We start from the raw sequence: 21,218 nt of genomic DNA on the forward strand, positions 1-21,218 counted from the left end.
TAACATGTGTATTAACCTTCTTTTTTTTCAAGACAGGGTTTCTCTGTGTTGCTCTAGGCTGTCCTGGAACTCACTCTGTAGACCAGGCTAGCCTCGAACTCAGAAATCCACCTGCCTCTGCCTCTCAAGTGCTGGGATTAAAGGTGTGCGCCACCACTGCCCGGCTGTGTATTAACCTCCTAAATGCAGGGTTACTAGGATTGCTTTCACCAGTTCACTGCCCAAGAAACTGTGGTTGAGGAGCACTGCTAACTCAGAATTGACCAAACCTATACAATTTCATTTTGTCTCCAGACATTAGCCAGCACGTAATTTTTACTGTGTAGTTTTTGTCATTGAGTTTCCTGCTCCTGGGGAATAGTTGTCTGTACTCCTCCTTTTCCAGTGCATTTATTGACAATTGTGAGTATAACATGAAACAAGAAAATGTTTACTATTCCTACTTTATTTCTAAAATAATTTCATAATATTTATAACAAAAAATACCAAATCTTTGTAATGGTTTTGCTTCTGAAAGGTGCATGTTTTATTTATTAATGACCTGCGTATGTGATGTGGGGATAGGCATGCCGATGTCACAGCAGATGTGTTGAGTGCCATGACACAGCAAATGTATGAGCACTGATCGGATTCGATTCTCTCCTCCCACCTCCTGGGTCCTAGAGCTGGAGCTCAGCTCATGTAGCAAGTGCTTACACCACGGAAATGTGTAAGACAGAGCACAGAGCCTGGCCCTGGTAAGCTTGATCCCAGTAGGCCAGAGGCAGGCAGATCTACAGGGTGAGTTCCAGGACAGCCAAGGCTACAAAAAGATGACTGTTGGGTCATCTTCCTCAGTGTAGTTTATGTGCTTGCTTTGGAGGTCTGTCACTCAAGCCTGCAGTTTCACTATGGATCTTGTAAGGTCAAGAATAGAGCTCCACTGCTCTGAAATTGTACAGTTCTCGGGGCGTAGATGGAGACTTGTTTGTGTGAACATCCTTGGACACCTGCTCCTCCTACCTCTCTAAATCTCCTCATAGAAATTGCCAGCCCAGGAGGACAGGGAGCAAGCAGTGTGAACAACTAGAGCATGGAGTGTGTTGGGACTTGGGACAAGTGGCAAAAACTCCCAAAGAACAGAAGTCTGACCGACACTAACTTGCCTTTTAGATGAGAAGGAGGAGGGCATTTTGGGAAGTATCCTGTTGCCTAGTTTTCAGATAGCCATGCTTACCGCTGAGGACCACATCAGTCGCAAATATGCTTTTAAGGTAAGGAAACGTGCATAAGAAGAGACATTGACCCATAAACTATTGTACAAAAGAACTCCTGGTAGCCATGTGTGCATCTAAAGTGTATTGGAGGTGCTAGAGAGATGGCTCAGTGCTAACTGCTCTTCCAGAGAACCTGGGTTTAATTGCCAGTGCCACATATAGCTCACACTGTGACTCCAATACCAAAGAATCCAGTACCCTCTTCTGTCACAGACACACATGCAGGCAAAACACTCATGCACATAAAGTAAAATTTAAAAATAGAACATAAGGGTTAGCGATGTTACTGCCCTTTTAGGAAGCACGTGCTAGCATGGCACAATGAGTCCATGGATGGTTGTGGCTAGATGTCTTCGATCTCTGTTCTCAGTTATTATTTCCTCAGATGAAATATTTGGGAAGAGTATTGGAAGCCATAGCTCTTCATTATGATATGTTCGCAGACTCTTTGGGATAGCCTTAAAGAGATTCTCAAGTACTTAATGCTTCGATCCCACCTAGTGTGGACCTTTTGCTAAGAATATGTTGCATTGGTGTTCACCGTGAAGCTAAAAGAGAAGTCAGTTAAAGAGAAATGTTTAACAATCTGCACTTGGTATAGATTTTCTGTGATGTTAGTTTGATTTCTTGTGTCTTTTGCCTGTAACAGTAGTAATCACTGTTTCAACTTTTCTTTTGTGGTATTTCCCCTAAATTCCGAGCTACTGTCTGACTGCATTTCTTGCTGTTGAGTCTGCTCCCGTCGGCATGGTAAGTAGGAGCTTGACGCTTTCTGAACTCACTGATGGGGGCGGCCAGGTGAGTGGCTTTGTTGAGTTGTCTCAGGGCAGGCACAGGATCTTCTCACCACCAGCACAGTCCTTTCACTGATCACAGATATGGGCAGTGTTCATCCATTTTTCCAGGAGTCCAGGGACTACTAATCATTTTAACAGCAGAGGACTTTAGCTTTGTCTAGGCTGTTTCCACAGTTGTCTCTGACGTCACTGTGGAGATTTGTCAGCTGTGACAGTACAGAGATGGATGAGTGTGCCTGAGGACTGTGTGTGTATCCTAAAGGCATGACGTTTGACCTTGAGGATGCAGCAGATAGCAGGATCTTGGCATGGGGAGCATGATGCCAGATGGAAAGCTCTAGTTTAGAGCCACGCCCTGCTCCACACTCTCCTCACATTCTCTTAGGCCCCAGCAGCCTTTGTTCATTTAGCCAAGTCTCTGGGTGTCTAATGGGAAACCACCACAGAATATTTAAATGGCAATGGAGACTGCTCATTCCTGGCGTCAGCCCTCTCTGATCACAGACTATTTTTGTTATCTGCTGCGTGCCCACAGCAGCAGGCTTGCCAGTGCCTTTATTTTCTTTTCCTTCTGATTTTCGGATAAAAAGAACAGTGCACTGGTCCTTCCCAGCCTCACAAACTACAGGTGTTTGCATGGTAACTTGGAAGCCTAGAAGGAAATGGCATGGGACTCATTTATCCCTAAGTGTCCACACTTATGTCTATGAAAGGCATGGACAGCATCAGCTTTTAAAACTGAGGACATTGCCACTGGGGGTCGGTGGTGGGGATGCTTGCTGTGGCTTTTCAGTTTTGTTGTTGTGTTGCTCTTCTGCATACCCTGCTTTTGTGTTGTGTTGTTTTGCACTTTGAAACCACCGGGTCTCCACTCTGGATCACATTGTACTAGAATTCACCAAGTAGTCCAGGCTGGCCTCAGACTAATGCCTCAGCCTCCCAAGTACTGTGCCTGGCTAGAAATACTATCCTTGAGTGAGAACTGTTGGTCACAGTAAGTCAGGGTGGTGAGAGCCGAGTGAGTGGAGACCCGCAGAGGTCTGAGGTACTCTGAACATAGGCTTTGTACCTTTGAGGTAGAGACACGCAATTGCAGAAGCATTCAGAGGATCAGTGATGTGCCCTGCTGAGATCAGTGTGTATACTCTCTCTAAGTCATGCCTGTGTGTTAGGTAAAGAACAAAGCGCTTCCTTGGAAATCTCGTACAATGATCCGACGAGGGTGGACTTTCCCTCTCTTTTTCAGGGCGCAGCTCATGGAGAGTGACGCTGTTGTTTTCACTCAGGCAGCCCACCCAAACATGCGGACCTATTATTTCTGCACCGATACAGGAAAGGAGATGGAGCTGTGGATGAAGGCCATGTTAGATGCTGCTCTGGTGCAGACAGAACCTGTGAAAAGGTACAGCCTAGGGAAATGGCAGTGCCTCCCACCTTGGCTCACTCCTGCCTTCAAATGCCTTTCATCATGCATGTTCTCTCAGCTGCCCCGGCCCGCCCGCCTGGCCTGGGGTGCTGGGTCAGGTGACAACCCCACCTGCACTTCTGTCCCCTCCTTCTCCCCTCATTCTCACTGTCACTACTCTGGGTGACTCTAGAATCCTCACATTCAAACTGAATGTTCTTTCTTCTTACAGAATTACCTTTAATTTCCGGTGAGTACATCTTTTTATTACCTTAAAGCTACATAGATTTATGTGCTTCATGGAAGGGCTTGGGTTGGTTATTTTTGTTTGTTTGGTTTTGTTTTTTCATTTTGTTTTTGTTTTTAAAGATCCCAAATCATAGAATTTAATTTCATTGTGTTTTTATATTGTATTGGTATTTGGGAAGTAAATAAATAAACAATAAGAAATTCTGGTGAGCTTTATTTTTGTTAATATTATCTGGTTAATTCCAATTATTTTATTAATAATTCCAGAAAATTTAAATAATCTCTAAATTACCTACTTCTTGATGAGTTGTGCCTTTCCTTTAATACAGTCGCACTAATGAAAACTGATTCTAGAGTTCTTTATTTTCTTCCCTGCTTGAAGATAACAGGCCATGTTGTAATGAGAATTAGTCTACTAGACATTCTGGCACGCCATTTTGTGTGTGTGTGTGTGTGTGTGTGTGTGTGTGTACATGCTACAGTGTCTGTGTGGAGGTAAGAGGGCAGCTTTCAGGAGTCAGCTCTTCTCCTTCCCCTACATGGTTGCCAGTAATTACACTTAGCATCTTGACCCCCTGAGCTATCTCTGGCCCAAGGTACACACTTACAGTGTGAGCATTCCTGCACAGAAGAGTCTCAAGCTTAAAGCCAGCCTGGGCTATGGCACAAACCCTGTCTCAAAAGCAAACAGACCTAATCAGAAAAAATACATTTCTGAAACTACAACAGTAGAGGTTGAATGACTACACTTTTGAGTTAGGGCAGAGGGTTCTCTATGGAGTTCTTGCTGTTCTAGAACTATTTGTCCCCACCAAATAGCTTTGAACAGACAGGTACACCTGCCTCTGCCTCCCAAGTGCTGCCTCCCAATACACTTCTTCAAAAGTCCTAGCCAGGCGTGGTGGCGCACGCCTTTAATCCCAGCACTCGGGAGGCAGAGGCAGGCGGATTTCTGAGTTCGAGGCCAGCCTGGTCTACAGAATGAGTTCCAGGACAGCCAGGACCACACAGAGAAACCCTGTCTCGAAACCCCCCCAAAAAAGTCGTATAATTTGAAGCTTTATAATGTAAGTAAATGTGTTTCTCAGTGATAATTGAGTTCACATTTTGTATAACTGCTAACTTGCACATCTAAAGGTTTTCCCCATCCTTTTAGTATGTGTGTGTGTGTGTGTCCCACTTAGAGATCAAGCCCCATGGCATTTTGAGCATACTACTTCAGTGGACATTTAATAGTCTTTTTTTTAAAGATTTATTTATGTATTTTATGTATGTGAGTACACTGTAGCTGTACAGATGGTTGTGAGTCTTCATGTGGTTGTTGGGAATTGAATTTTTTAGGACCTCTGCTCACTCTTGTCAACCCCGCTTGCTCAGGTCAGCCCCCCTGTCTCCAATCAACCCGCTCAGTCCCTGCTTGCTCTGATCCACAGATTCATTTATTATTATACATAAGTACACTGTAGCTTACTTCAGATGTACCAGTAGAGGGTGTCAGATCTCATTACGGATGGCTGTGAGCCACCATGTGGTTGCTGGAATTTGAACTCAGGACCTTTGGAAGAGCAGTCGGGTGCTCTTACCCACTGAGCCATCTCTCCAGCCCATTAATAGTCTTTTGACATGTTGTCTGAAAGACTGAATTGAGCCTTATAAGATACTTGTACTCGCCCTCCCAACCCCCATCCCTTCCCCAAGACAAAGTCTCTCTGTATAACCCTGTCTGTCCTGGAACTCTATAGACCAGGCTGGCCTTGAAACAGAGACCCCCCTGCCTCTGCCTCCTGAGTACTAGGATTAAAGGCGTGAGCCATCAATGCTACCTCTGTTTATACTATTGCTTTTAAAACCCAGATCCTCATCCAGGCCCTGAAGCATGGAGATAAAGCAGACTCTAGGGTTTTTGTTGGTGGTGACTATGCTGGAGATCATATCCCGGGCCTTGTGTGGCTAGGCAAGTGCCAGCCGCCAGCCATAGCCCTAGTCCTTGGAGTAGCTGATCACAGCACTTGGATGGTAGAGCAGTGGGATAGTTAAGTGTTCAAGGCTAGATGGGTGCATGTTTGAAATGAATAAAAGTATTTGTCTCAAAAAATGGATGGTCTGAACTGAGTCTTCAGAACCATGGAGGGGGTGGGGGGAGTGTTGTCCTCTGTACAGTATTGTCCTCTGACTTCCACACGCACACAGTGACTTATGTGTCCCCCCACACATCATGCAAATGCACACACTGATAATAAGTAAGACAGAGTTCCATTTGGTGACATACACTTTTAATCCCAGCACTTGGGAGACAAGGAAGGAAAATCTCCCTAGTTTCAGAATAGCCTGGTCTACAGGCAAGTTTCAGGACAGCCGGTGCTAGGCAGAGAAAAGAAAAAAACAAACAAAAGTAGTAATAATAATAATAATAATAATAATAGATAATAATTTGATGAGGGAGTCACTTGGACTCACATGTATCATGTACACCCACATGCAGTACTAAGTTGAGAGAAAAACAGAGACTGGATTATAACCTGGCTTCTCTTTCATCTGTACTTAAAATAATGGAAATCTAAGTAAATTTATCTTTAAGTAAAGCTTCTAGGGAATTTTATTTTAAAGTAATTTCTGTATTATATTTTTCTCATTTTTAACTTATTGCCTTTTTTGGGAGGGTTCAGTTTACAGTTGTAAAAGCTGGAGCCAGCTGTGCAGGGCACCCCTGTAATTTTAGCACCTGAGACTTGGAAGCATGGAAATCATGAGTTCAGGCCAGTCCTAGGCTGTTCAGTAAAATCTATGACCAAAAAATAATATAGATTCATTAAAACCACACATAAAAATGTGGGGTTTGAGTTAGTTCCACGATTAAGAGCAATGCCTGCTTTCCAGAAACCTTGGGTTTGCTTCCCAGCACCCACAGGGATACTCACAACCATCTGTGACTCCAGTCTCATGGGATCTGGTGCCCTCTCTGGCCTCCAAAGGCACTGTATACATGCAGGCAAAATGGCCATATACATTTAAAAAGATACAGTAGTCACACATATCAACTCATAGTGCGAGATGACAAGAGTGAGTGACTATTCTATGTTCCCATAACCATGTAGAGCCAGTTGTGTTGTAGTGTCTCCTCTTAGCCAGCAGTTACTGAGTAGTGCCACCAAACTCAGCCTGGAGTTAGCAGTCCCTGTTAGAGCATAGAGTTGTCTCACTGTCTTCTGTTCTTAGCTATTGGCATTTTTGTCCTATCCCGCTATGTTTAGGCATTCAATATTGAAAAGTATCTTATTTTTAAATTTCATTTCATAAATGCAGTGAGATGTTTTGTTTGTTTGATAAAAGTAGTGGGACCCCTTTGCTTTGTGGCCCAGATACTTAGACAGTTAGCAGGGCATATCACTTTTGGAGCTAAAATAACCATGTTTGGGGAAGATGGATTTTCCTTCTATGTTACGTAAGTGCTCAACCATGAGGGTACATCCATGACCAAGCCATGCAAGGCTTGGGTCTAGAAACACCACCAGGGTAGGTAGGAAATGAAGAAAGGACAGACAGACACTGACAGAAAAGCGGGGCTCCAGTGTGTCCACTCGTGGAGTGGCTCCAACTTCTGAAACAGCCTAGAACCTTGGCATGTTTATTATGTGCAGCACAGAGGAGAAGAGTTAGAGGTCTCAGGCTGGAAACATCTGCAAGCAAGGAGTGGCACTTGCTAGGCTTTGCACCTACTGGCCAGTCATTCGTAAACACTCGTACTCGCACACACTATCAAGAGTCTCCCTTGACCAGAGGAAGGCCTTTGTCAGTGATGTGGCCAGCTCATGTCAGACAGTTCACCTTCACTCAAGCCTTCACCCACCCCCACAGCCTGGGTTTTAAAACTCAGCTCTTGTAAATTCATAAAGGATTTCACTCAGAAACTGCAATGTTTTAGTGCCCTGGTACATAGACAGTTGTTAGCATCCTTAAAATCTAGTTCTAATACACTTTCTCTGAATAATTTCCATTTCTGTGCACATAGTTTCATCTTGTACAGCCTCAGTGTGTTTTCTGACTTTTAAACAGATTGTGGGTGTTTACCTGCATGTATGTCTGTATGCTGTGTGTGCCCCTAGTGCTCATGGATGCCCGAGAAGGCATCAGATCCTCTTAGAACTAGAATTGCACAGTTAGGAGCTTCCATGTGGGTGCTGAGTATTGAACCTGGGTCCTCTGCAAGATCCACACGTTCTCAAACCAAAGAACTCACACTCACTCTCTCTCTCTCTCTCTCTCTCTCTCTCTCTCTCTCTCTCTCTCTCTCTCTCTCTCTCTCTCTCTCTCTCCTCTCAGTGTTTTTCTCTTTGTGTGTATATGCTAGGCTTCCAGCCCATGATCATGCTAAGCATATAACCATCTCTGTGACTAAACCATACCTCCAACCCAATGTTCTTGTTGTCACTTGACGTACAGTAATTTTACATTTCCTATACATAAAGTAATTATACATGGGACATTTCACATGTATATACTGTGTAGTGATCTGATTGGGGTAATTAGCAGAGCTATCATCTCAGACTTTGATCATTTCTTTTTTCTGGGGGTATTAAAAATCTATACTAGTTATTTGAAAAATCATTATCAACTATAGTTGCCTTACAATGCTGTTTTGATGGAAGAAATGTCTTCTATTGAGCTCTGCTGATTATCTATCCTCTCCCTGCACTCTTCTCCCCCATCCCTCCCCTGCCTCTGGGAACTACTTCTCTGTTTTGCTTTTTGGAGGTCAATATTCTAGATTCTACATGTAAATGAGAGGATATATTTCTAGATTAGACTTTTTTCACTAGCATAATGATCTCTGGGATAATCATATGACTGTAGTCTCTCTCTCTCTCTCTCTCTCTCTCTCTCTCTCTCTCTCTCTCTCTCTGTGTGTGTGTGTGTGTGTGTGTGTGTGTGTGTGTGTGTGTGTATTACAAAACCTCTATCCATCTATTGATGTATACATCATATATCTTGGCTTTTACTATCTGTTGTGATACAATAAGCATATAGGTGTAGGAATCTCCTCACCATACTAATTGGATGGATTCCCAGTGGTAGGATTGCTAGATAGATCATAATTTTTTCTTCTTCTTTTTTGTTTTAGTATATTTTTGTTTGTTGGTTGGTTGTTTTGGTTTTTAGTCCAACTGTTATATAACCCTGACTGGCCTCAAACTTACTATAAACTGAAGGATGGCCTTAAACTCCTGACCCTACACATCACACTGGAGTTACATGTCCACACATGTCTTCAGGTGGCAGTTCTGTTTCTTGATTTTGAAAAACCTACCATTTTTCTTAGTGGTCATGCATTTCCAGCTTCTCTGCTGTCGTGACCTAAGCATCGCTTTCCTAAATCAGATGCATTTCTTGTGGTTTATGTTCTCATGGTTTTCTGAATCAGTTTTGTTCCATTTAAAAAAAAAAAGTCATTACATACTTATGTTTCTTCAGTGATAAGTATTTGGAGAAAACATTACAATTCTAGTGTAAAGCAGTAGCTGTAATTTACTGAACTTAGTTTACATTTCTAAGGATAGTGTTAAACAACCCCTCCATGAAGACTTCATTGAGCTTTTCCTAGGTGTCAGTTTCCTAGTGGTTTCCTCTTTGAAGGGAAGAAGCCCCACAGGCTGTCAATGTGATCCACCCTGCCCTTCCCCCATGCCACCCGTGTCTGCTGTTGTATCTGATCTAGCCGTGTGACTTAGGGCTCTGCTATTTCACGCCTAAAGAAGGCGCTTATCTTTTCATTCTTGCTGGAACTCCATTCCAGAGTATCCATGGAATCCATATTTCTTGACTTACAGACATGTGATATGTATGTTCTCTATGTTCTCCACATGTTACAGAACTTAACAGTACCGGTAGCCCTTGGGGTCTTAGTAGTACCACGGTGTGCTGATGCAGGAGGCAGACTACATCTGTTAGTTCATGATGAGTGCAGTGATCTTGACAAGTTTATGTGGGTTCAGACACTCACCTTGATTTTATAAAAGCCTAGATATGATTGGCTCAGAAATCCAGCCTCTCATCAGAAAGAGCTCTAGTGACTGAGTAGTGAACTCCGGCAGCCCAGAAACAGTTGAACAACAGTAAAAGCAGAATAGGCCAGGCAGTTGTCCTTTGGTTGTCATGACAGGCCTCTGACATTGCTGAAGGTACTCTATCTACCAAAAAGCTTACACTGTAAGCTGTTGAACCTTGCCCAGAGATGCAGCTAGCAAGTGAAGATGCCCACTGACCCTGGACTTGGTAGGACATGCCTTGAATCCCAGGCAGAAGCAAACAGTGTCTGTGAGTTCCAGCCTAGCCAAGTCTATATAGTGAGACCATTTGTTTTTTAAAGGAAAGAACAAAAGCTGTGCACTGAGCATGAACAGCTTGGCCCTGAGAGCTCCTAAACTGTGCGATCTGGGTCTGATGTCTCAGACCTGTAATGTCAGCAGCCACAGCACCTGAGAGGCAGAGACAAAGGAGCCCTTGAAGTTTGAGGCCAACCTGGGCTACATGGTGACATCACTCCGAGGCACACAGGTCCTCTTGCGTCTCATTGGCGTCAGCTCTTTGGTGGCATCAGACTATAATTTCCTGTTGCAGCAGCTTCCACCACCAGACTCATGAGTGTCTCATGATGAGCTGACCTTCATGACTGAGAGTCACATTGTTATTTCAGTTGCTGGCTGCTTTAAGTGGGCTGTGGTTTAACCATTAATGGTAAGAGCGTTTACTGGGTTTGCAGACAGAGGCACGTTGCGTTTGTCTTGGTGTTTTTGCCTAGCAGTGTTTTTCTGCATTCTAGTACTAGCCTGCATGGTAATGCGATTCCGAGGCTCTGCCTGCGGCAGCTTGTGCTCTGCCTGTTCCTTTGTTGCCTGTCCTCAGGAAAGTTACTCTCCTGGGCCAGATACCTGTCCCATCTACTGACTATGCTCTCTCCTCTGCTTTCAGAGTGGACAAGATTACAACTGACAGTGCATCAACCAAAGAAACCAATAACATCCCCAACCACAGAGTTCTCATTAGACCCGAGGTCCAAAACAATCAGAAGAATAAGGAAATAAGCAAAATTGAAGAAAAAAGGGCCTTAGAAGCTGAAAGATACGGATTTCAGAAGGACGGGCAAGATAGACCATTAACAAAAATTAACAGTGTGAAGTTGAACTCCCTGCCATCAGAATATGAAAGCGGGCCAGACTGCCCACCTCAGAATGTACACTACCGACCCATCAATGTGAATAGTTCTGACGGCAAAGCGGTGAACGTCAGCTTGGCAGATGTCCGGGGTGGGAGTCACCCAAATGCAGGGCCCCTAGCCACAGAGGCTGACCGAGTCATTCAGAGAACGAATTCAATGCAACAGCTAGAGCAGTGGATTAAAGTCCAGAAAGGACGGGGTCTTGAAGAAGAGCCCAGAGGGTAAGTACCTAGTATCATCAGCCTGCTTCCTCTGATATGGTGGGGCAGGTTGGCTTCACTTGCAGTACTGGTTTAAAGTATGCTTAGATTTCATACTTTGATTACTGTATCTTGCTCATGGTGATCAGATGTGATTTCTGTCTCTTGTTTCTGTGGATAGCCTACCTTTGGTGAAGAGCCATCCTTTCTGGCCCAGAACAAATGATAGGCAGAAGCTGGGGAAGAGACGAGGCCTCCACCCTTCTGCCTTTACCTCTCCTCCTAGAATTCAGAACTGTGATGAACCAGTGTGAATTTGTCTCTAGCCTTAATCTCTCTTCCATTAGCAGCTTCTGCATCCCCGTGGAATGAAGGATCTCTGAGGACAAGAAACCTGGAAACCAGGTGTGGTAGCACACACCTGTAACTCCGAAATTTGGGAATAGAGGCAGAGGGATCAGGAGTTCAAGTCCAGCCAGAGCTACACAGTGAAACCTTGTCTCAAAATAAAACCATGAGATCACTGTGGGACCATAGTGTGCCTAGAGTGCCTTAGGTTTGATTTCTAGCACTACAAAATAGGGAAAGGAAGAGAGGAGAGGGCCTGGCCCTGTGCCTGTGGGTCTTCATCTTCAGAGGGCAGTCCACCCTTGAGCACAGTGAATCTAAAGTGGTTAAAAGTATGAAAGTGAATACATTTCTCCATGGGAGACTGGAACAGAGGAGGTTCTAAGGAAAGTGCCAGGTGCCATGGTCCATGCCTCGCTAATCCTAACACTCCTGTGGTTGAGCCTGAAGACTGAGAGTAAGACCCTGTCCTCATTTTAATAAAAGGAGAGGGGGCCTAAGAGAACAGACATTTGAAAAATAAGAAATGGCAGAATTTGCAAAGATTATCAGGAATATATGCTGAGAAGTAGATACATTTCAAAAAACTTGTTTTGTTTTGTTTTTTTGGGACAGTTTGGTTGGCCTAGAATATGATATGTAGACCAGATTAGCCTCAAACTCACATCTGCCTCTGCCTTATAAGTGCTGCAGTAGAGTTGTGCCCCACCGCGTTCAGCGTCATGCGCACATGTGCGCGCACACACACACACACACACACACACACACACACAGATGTTTATGTGTGTGAATGTTACTAGTATGTATGTTTGTACATTGTGAACATCCTGATGCCTGCAGAGGCCAGAAGATATCTGTGTTCCCTCTGTGGTCATGAACACCCAATGCTCTTAAGCACAGAGCTGTCTCTACAGCCCCTCAAAACGCAAAGCATAAGCCAGGCGTGGTGCTGCACCCTTGAAATCTCAGCACTCTGGAGGCTGAGACCAATGGCCAGCCTAGGTTATTTCATAATTAGTAGTAGGCCAGCCAGTACATAGTGAGACCCATTTGAAAACACTAAAACAGTAAATTAAAAATTTGAAGTAAATTTTACAGCTAGGGACAGAATGCAGTGGTAGAGCACTTGCCTGGTGTGCACAAGGCATGGATTTGATCCTAACCCTCCCAAGTCAACAGATTTTACATTTCTATAAGTATTTTTTTGTTTAAATTCATAAAATTTGTTGTAATTTTTTTGGTGGGGGATGGGAGGTGGTGGTTAGCTTGAGACAGGGTTTCTCTGTGTAGCCCTGACTGTCCTGGAACTGTTTCTGTAGATGAGGCTAGATTCAAACTCAGAGATCTGTCTGCTTCTGTCCTGAGTGCTGGGATTAAAGGCATGCACCACCACTGTCTGGCTCCAAATTTTTCTTAAAACACAAGTTCTTTGAGAAAGTATGTTTTAATTTAAATGGACTTTCCAAGTTACCTTGTGTGCTTTATATTGATAGTATCGACCATGGAATAGTGTGTAGTCATTTTCATGTAGATCTCTGTGTAATGTAACTGTTACTGTGACGTGTAAGTAACAGAAGAGAGAGCATGACTCAGTTCACTGCAGAAGCTTGTGAGACGTGGGGACGTGTCCCAGCTCTGCTCAGGTACAGTGCAGGCCTGCAGCATCAGAAGCTTCAGGGGGGTGGCTCTAAAGCCTTGGTAGGTGGGCTTGTTAGCTCTCCCAAGGCTGCAAGCGCACACCCCCTGTGAGGTGCTGCTCACTGTCTGTCCCCCACATCCTGTGTGTTCCCTTGTAGGGTTTGCACAAGAGAGAGTTGTGAATAACACAAACTTTATTTGATACATTGTAGAGACTTCTGTACAACATAGTGATTGAGTTGTAGCCAGGAATTAATTTAAGTACTTGAAAATTGGGAAAACACTGTTCATTTTTGAAACAGGATCTCACCATGTGGTTCTGACTGGCTTGACCAGGAACTCCTAGATCCCCCTGTCTCTGCCTCAGTATTGCTGTACCTCTGTACCTGGCCTCCAAGACGGTGTCAAAATTGCAAGTTACATGCAGAAATACACACACACACACACACACACACACACACACACACACTGACTAGTTTGATGTAGCATTCCCATGGTGTGTGTTTGTTCGTGTCATACACTGTCTGATTGACTTTCACACGACCACAGTCCTAGGTAAGCAGTTTACGTAAGGACTGGATAAGAAATAGAGTTTAGCTCTTGGACAGCTGGCTGATATGCTGTCAGCAGGAAACCAATCAGTGCTTTTGATTAGACAGAAACCAGGAAGCAGCTCTGAGGGCAGAAGGGTTCGGAGGACTAAAGGTCACATTCAGGAAACAATTCAGACTGGAGGGTGGCCAAGTTGCTTCCTCTCTATTTAAATCTCAAATAAAACATTTCTTTCTTTAGTTTAAAAGTGTAGAGAGGGTAGCAGGCATGGGGACTTACGTTTTTCCTGTGTGGTGTCAGTGAGGGTGAGCAGCCCCTGCACGGACTTTGTCCTTTTCTTCTGTGTGCAGCCTCCCGAAGGCTGGACTGATGGCTCAGACAAGGGTTCTGTCTGCATTCTTCTCCTCAGGTTCACAGTGTTGTCGGTCCCCTGGGTACTTGAAGTGTCACATTCTTTGCAGATGGCTCATGGCCACTTTGAATCTTTGAAAAGTATCATGTACTGTTGTAAATAAACCTTCCCAAAAAACATTTGCAAACTTGTACTGGTGAAAAGCAGCATCGTAAGTCGTGAAATAACTGATTGGTTTCTTTATGAAAGGCTTTCTTTAATTACTGAGACCCTAGTAGGCAGCAGCAGTGGTTAAGGTTGGTAGGTCCCTCCCTGTGCTGAGAGGAGCAGAGCTCAGAGTGTCTGAGTAGACGAACCTTGATTGGCCCCCAGGGCAGATCATAGGCGGCAGCTGCTGAGTGGGCACCCTGTGCTTGCCTTTTACACTTTCTGCTTCACACTAAATCACACTTGACTGAATTTAAATTTCGTTAGGACAGCAATCAGTGGAATATATTGTACTTCTGAAAAGCAGGTCTCCTAAAGCTAGACCATATATGAGACCACAAAAAAAAAAAAATGAATTTACTTGTTAATAACCGTTTTTCTATTAGAAGTCCCCCAAAGTTTCAAAGAGGGCAGAACCTTTCAAACTTGTGTCCATAGCCACGCTGATGGGAACACTTCAGGTAATAGCACAGGAGGGCGTGGCAGTTAGAGCAGCACAGGAGGGCGTGGCAGTTGGAGCAGATACAGCGGCTCACATGCCAGTAATGTTTCAGAGACTGACAGTGCTGTCACTGCACATTGTGCTTTGCACTATTCGTCGTCTGGGGTATTTTAGTCTGGCCATTCATGTCCCTTCTCATGCTGATACAGTTCCATGGTGGCATTCTGTACTTCTGTACGTTCTGTACGTTGCTTAAGTTGTCTCTCAGGAAACAACCTGAGGTGGACACTCAAGTGCCAGAGTGGAGTCTTGGATGGAATCAACTTCCCCCGGCTGCCATACCTGAAGAGATGGGTGTGGGGCTGCCAGCTCTTCATTTGTGACTCTGATCTCTGTCTTTTGTCTTATCAAAGAGAGGAGGGAGGGAAGTCTAATTGGGGGGGCTGGGGTTGCAACAAGAGAGAAAGCCACAACTGATTGAACTCTGGTCTAGTCACATGACACTGTGCCTCTCTCCCCTCCTAGAGTTGGTTGCCTGATGATTGGCCATGGGGGTGGGGGCACTGACGACATTGCAAGAGCCTGAAAGAGGAGGCAGAATGATGGAGAAGATGTTTACTATTCAGGAAAGATGACTGAAGGGATCAGACTGTTTGAATACTAATGAGTAATGACCTTAGGCTCTAGACAGCTTGGTGATAAGCTCTCTCGTAGTCTAGAAAGCACTGTGGCTAGAGGACTCCTGACGGTGGGGACACAAGGCACCCACAGCCTTTTGAGCTCACTGCTTCCTAAGCTCTCTGTCTTCCTTATGCTTACTTCTGTTTTTAATTTTCATTTTGGGTATGAATATCATGGGTGTTGGGCATGGGGTTGGGGGTGCCCAAGAGGCCGAAAGCTGAGGTGGATGTGAGTCACCTCATGTGGATACTGGAAGAGCAGCAAGCATTCAGCTGCTGAGTCATCTCTCCAGCCCCTGATGGCGTTAGTGTCAGTTAATTCATAATAGAGAAATAATTTCATGCACAGCATACATGTGTTTAGCAGATTTTTTAAAAGAAGGAATTTTTTTTCATTTATATATAAATGTCTGGAAATTGTTACAAGTAGGCATTTTCATTCACAAACTCTTATGATGCCAGACATTAAAAGAATATGGATATGATAACCTGGGTAGCCTGGAGCTTACTATGCAGACCGCACTGGCCTTGAACTCAGAGATCCAACTGGCTGTATCCCCCCCACCCCCCAAGTCCTAGGGTTGCAAGTGTGCGTGCCCTCCTTCCTAGTTCTTCCTTCTCTGCCTTTCCCTCTGCATTGCAGTATTTTCCATAATCACAAAGAGAAGGTATATTCCTCCAAAAGAGAACTCTTCGCACTGAATAACAAGAACAGAATTTCACATGCCAGCAGGAACTAACTAACTGTAGGGATGTGCCTCATAGCCAAGCATGCACCCAGTCGCTACACACGGTCCCAGGAAGATCCGTTAAAGGACTCTGGGGGCTTTGTTGTTGTTGTTGAAAGGTCCTATCCAACCCAAGCTCCCTTAAACCTGCCACATGCCTCCAGAGTGCACAGGTAAGCCATCACAGCTGCTGGAACAGTATTGATGCATTGCTGCCAGTCACAAGTCTGTGTCAGAGATCTCTGCAAGAGCCAGAGATGGCTCAGCAGTTAAAAGTACTTGCTACTTCTCGGAGACCCAGGTTCAATTCCCAGCACCCATGTTGGGTGGCTCACAACTGTGTGTAACTGCAGGGGCAGTGGATTTGACTCTTCTGGCCTCCTTGTATGTGCTCCCACGCACACATAGCATTCACTCACACAGACGAACACACACACACACACACACACATATAAAATAAAAAGAAATCTTTGGCTTCTTATTTATCAGCCAAAAAATTAGATTATTAAGGATAGTAAAATAAGGGCTGGAGAAGTAGTTGCCTCAGCAATTAAGAGCACTGGACCTACATTCTGTTCCCAGTACCCACTTAGTGGCTCACAGCCATCTGTAACTCTAGTTCCAGAGGATCCAGTGCCCTCTTCTGAACTCTGCCTGCACTAGGCATGAAAATGGTGCACAAAAAAATGCAGGCTAACCCACTGATATGCATAAAATCAGTATAAACACATAAAATATCTTTAGGAGTTTAGTAAACTCCTGCAGGTCAGTTTCCCCCCAGTTCTTGTAGTGATCAGCAGCTGCAGACGCCTCACACAGTACAAGGCAGGGGAAGCAGGAAAGGCCAAGAGTGCCTGTCGTGAAAGTTCAGTCCTTAGAGCCCTGGAGGCAGGCGTGCGTGCGTGCTTGCGTGCGTGAGTGAGTGGAAGCCACTGGTGAACCTACCTTTCCCATAGCCCTTGGAGTTTTTGGGTTACAGTAACTTTGTCTTGGGATACAAATGTATGCACCACAGAATGATAGGGCTATGATGAACACTTGAAATTTAATCTTAACCTTTTTTGCTTGGTTGTTTTTTTAAGGCAGGGCCTTACTATCTAACTAGTTGCACAATTAAAGATGAAGGCTTAAGATTAGTTCTTGAATAGTTTCTTTTTAAATTTTATTTGTTAATATCTTGGGAGGTGGGTTTTTTGTTTTTGTTTGTTTGTTTGTTTCAGGGAGGGGAGAGTGGGTTGGTTGTTGGAGGGTTTTTGTTTGCTTTTTAAGACAGGGAGTGTCTCACTGCAGACCAGGTTGGCCTCAGACTTAGAGATCCACCTACCTGTGCTTAAGAAGTCCCGGAGTTAAAGAGCTAATATCCTTACTGCCTGTCACTCGGAATGGGCAAATGCTCCTTCCGTAAACCAGAGAGTTCCTAGAATTACTGTAGATTCTATCCATAGCCTGCTTACCTAGAATTACTGTAGATTCTATCTATAGCCTGCTTACCTAGAATTACTGTAGATTCTATCTATAGCCTGCTTACCTAGAATTACTGTAGATTCTATTCATAGCGTGCATTCCCAGATGGAATTCCACCTAAAAAGCTTGAGCTTTTTAATGATTTATACTTCATATAACATTTTGGCTAACTAGTCCTTCCTTCCTTTTCCTCTTTCGATGTGTTACGTATCGGGGGTTCAAACCCAGGGCTTTGCACGTGCCGAGCAACTCCACATGCCAAAAAACTATGTCCTTTAAAAAGATAAAACTATCTCTTTCCATTTTGCTACAACTTTCATTTTTACAACGTCTCTTTAATCTTAGAGTAATTTCTTATCAAACATTGCCAAGAAATATGCCAAGCCACCGAGCCCAGATCCTGGCCCGCTACCCTGAAGGTTACCGGACACTCCCGAGAAACAGCAAGACCAGACCTGAGAGTATCTGCAGTGTAACCCCTTCTGGTCATGAGAAGACAGGGCCTGGAGCAGAAGAGAAGCGGCGATCCATGAGAGATGACACCATGTGGCAGCTGTATGAGTGGCAGCAGCGCCAGTTTTACCACAAGCAGAGCACCCTCCCTCGGCACGGCTGCCTGAGCAGTCCCAAAGCCATGGTGCAGGTGTCTGACCAGACGATGCACTCCATCCCCACGTCACCTTCCCACGGGTCAGCAGCTGCTTACCAGGGCTTCTCCCCTCAGCGGACGTACAGGTCAGAAGTGACCTCGCCCATCCAGAGAGGAGATGTGACGATAGACCGCAGGCACAGGCCTCATCACCCTAAGGTAAAATGCTGTTTGTGTGAACTCATTACTCAATGATGTTGATGATGATGATGTTAAATTAAGTTAGAGGCAAGAGAACAAGGCTGATCTCTTAAAAATTCATCTTAAAAAATTAAAACTCTCACCCTGGCTCGAAAAAAAAAATTAAAACTGTTAGAATCCCATAATGGAGTCTAAGCTCTCAATACTTCTGGATTATGAGAGCAATTCGTTCATTTGTTTGTTTGTTTGTGATCTAAGCCTCATATATCCAGGCAAGTGTTTACATTTGAAGTATGTCTTACATGCGTTTGAGGCAGGATCTCTGTAAGTTGTCCAAGCTGGCTTCAAACTCTAAATGGTCCTTTCTCAGCCTTAGATTATAAGTTTGGTCCGTGTTTTAGCTATTTTCTATTGCTATGACAAAACACAGTGACCAAGGCAGCTTTTTGAAGGAAGGGTTAATTTTGGGCTTACAGACAAGGATCATTATTCAGACTTACCAATTAGTAGACCTCTGCCAAAGGGACATGGAACCTATCACTTCAAAGAGAAAAAATTTGACAGTGTTTGTCACCACTGATGGTATCTGAATTTTCAAGCTAAACAATCTTGGAAACTACGTTTGCAGACTGAATTTGATGGCTTTTCAGGACTGAAGGATTGATGTGATATTAACAAACGTGATCTTTCAGTGTTTTGTACTGAAACATCTTAACTTGGAGAACATCACATGACTTGCTGAGTCAGTACTTTGCAGATGACCTCTTTCATTACCAGATTGCATACAGCCACCAGGTTAAAGTGTGGTAGACTAGAGGACGTTAGCTCCCAGGAAGCTCTAAGGAAATGCCACTCTATTTTGAGCTTAGCTACAGATGGGAGATGACTATCTCCACCACCCAGATGAGCTACTCACTGTCCCCACCCTCACCAACTCCCAGATGCCAGGTGGGTTTGGTAATACGCTCTCACTAAAGACCTGCCATGACAGACTGAACATAAAAGCAGGCATGAAAAAACAGCCAAATAGTAAACTCCGTGAAACTTTCAACCTGTGACACTCCCTTCACTAAATCTTCTCTAAAGACTCTGAAGCCAGACCAGTGAGATGGTTCAGTAGGTAAGGATGTAGCTGTGTCAGCCTAGTGACCTGAGGTCAATCTCCAGAGCCCACCGAAAGTAGAGGGAGGACAGAACTAGTGCCACAGAGTCATCCTCTGACCTCCACATATGTGCTATGCACACACACACCTTCTACATACATGGTAATAAGAAATATAAAACATGTTTATATGGGCCCAGGTATAACGGATCATGCCTGTGATTCTAGCACTTGGGTATTGGAAACCATTAGATTAGGAGCTAAGTGTGAGGCCAGCCTGAGCTACATGAGGTCTTCTCTCAGAACCACAAAAGAGTGTGCACACACACACTCACACACACGTGTCCTGAGAACAAGGAGTTTGCATGCTGTTGACCAGTCTTTATAGAATTAGCATCTATATTTTAGTCAAGTAAATAATGTTAATATTTCTCTCATAAAAACTAATGACAATTTTAATTAGTATTCCATCATGTAAATTTAAGATTATTCATCAATAACAATGATACCACCACCTCCAAAAACCAAAGCTCACCACTGAATTCTCTTCTCTTTCCACCCCCCAGCATGTCTATGTAGCTGACAGAAGGTCAATGCCAGCTGGCTTAACTTTACAGGCTGTTAGTCCCCAGAGCCTCCAAGGCAGAACGGTGAGTGTGATAAGTTTACTTATCATATGCTTGCTTTATTTGCTGCCCAGAAAGACATGAAGCTGACATAGTTTTTAAGTGTGAATTTTCAGAGACATCATCTACAGAAGAAAACAATATTGCTTTGTAACAAAGATTCAACATGAGAAGAACGTAGACTTCTGTAACCATGCCAGTGTTTCTGTGGCTGCCTTCCCCTGAGTGTCAAACAAAGGAGCACATTTCACGTTTAGCTCTGGGTTTTTGATTTGTTATCCCCCTTTTCTTCAAAATGAAAACCATGCACAGTGGAACACAGGGATGGATGGCTAGGAGTTAGGCCAACCATGGCACATATGACCACATGGCATACGTGGCCACATGGCATACGTGGCCACAGAGTTTTGGTTTTGCTTAAGAACCCAAGCTCAGTAGGGAGGGCCTGCGTAAGATGCACAAGGTGTATTCCAGCTTGGCGGGCCCTGTCCCTGCAGGTCTCCACCTGTGGGTTGTGACTCCTTCGAGGGGTCACTGCAGCTAGCCTGTATATCAGATGTTTACACTACTATTCATAACAGCAAAGTTACAGTTGTGAAGTAGCAATGAAAATAATTTTATAGCTGGGGGTCACCACAGCATGAGGAACTGTTAAAGGGTTGGAGCACTAGGAAGGCTGAGAGCCACCACCTTACAGGAGCACCCAGCACAGACACAGGAGTGCACTCCAGCAGCAGCTGGGACCACACAAGACCTTCTGAATGCAACACTTTGCCTGTCTGTGGCTTTTGTTTTATTCTGAAACTGAGTGTTGATGTATAGCACAGGCCAGCCTGGAGCTTAGTCTTCCTTCTTGTTTGGTCTCCTCATGGTGGGGTTACATGAGCACACTGCCATGCTTGGCTTCTCTGTGAAATTTAACATATATTAGCTGCTTTAGAGTCAAAAATACATTGATTTGTGTATTTACCCAAAGAAAGACTGTAGTGGGGGCTGGCGAGATGGCTCAGTGGTTAGGAGCACCGACTGCTCTTCCTAAGGTCCAGGGTTCAAATCCCAGCAACCACATGGTGGCTCACAACCATCCGTAACGAAATCTGATGCCCTCTTCTGGAGTGTCTGAAGACAGCTACAGTGTACTTACATATAATAAATAAATAAATCTTTTT

At 44.3% G+C, this 21,218-nt stretch overlaps 1 protein-coding gene across 16 annotated transcripts in view; it reads left to right on the top strand.

Annotated features, from left to right (window-relative positions):
• Positions 1-21,218, top strand: part of Plekha5 (pleckstrin homology domain containing A5) — a 175,594-nt gene that overhangs the window by 110,344 nt on the left and 44,032 nt on the right. For 13 of the 16 annotated variants that reach the window (XR_003836950.1, XR_003836952.1, XR_003836951.1 and 10 more), the window contains 6 exons: positions 1,153-1,253; positions 3,340-3,455; positions 3,691-3,708; positions 10,674-11,141; positions 17,877-18,339; positions 19,990-20,073. Coding sequence is in view for 12 of the 16 variants with exons in the window: in XM_029478787.1 (XP_029334647.1) it covers positions 1,153-1,253; positions 3,340-3,455; positions 3,691-3,708; positions 10,674-11,141; positions 17,877-18,339; positions 19,990-20,073 (1,250 nt within the window). In the remaining 4 variants the exon portion in view is untranslated. The other 3 variants (XM_021164834.2, XM_021164835.2, XM_029478791.1) reach the window with 2 other exon arrangements.

This window comes from Mus caroli, chromosome 6, assembly GCF_900094665.2.
Source record: "Mus caroli chromosome 6, CAROLI_EIJ_v1.1, whole genome shotgun sequence".
Classification (NCBI taxonomy): domain Eukaryota; kingdom Metazoa; phylum Chordata; class Mammalia; order Rodentia; family Muridae; genus Mus; species Mus caroli.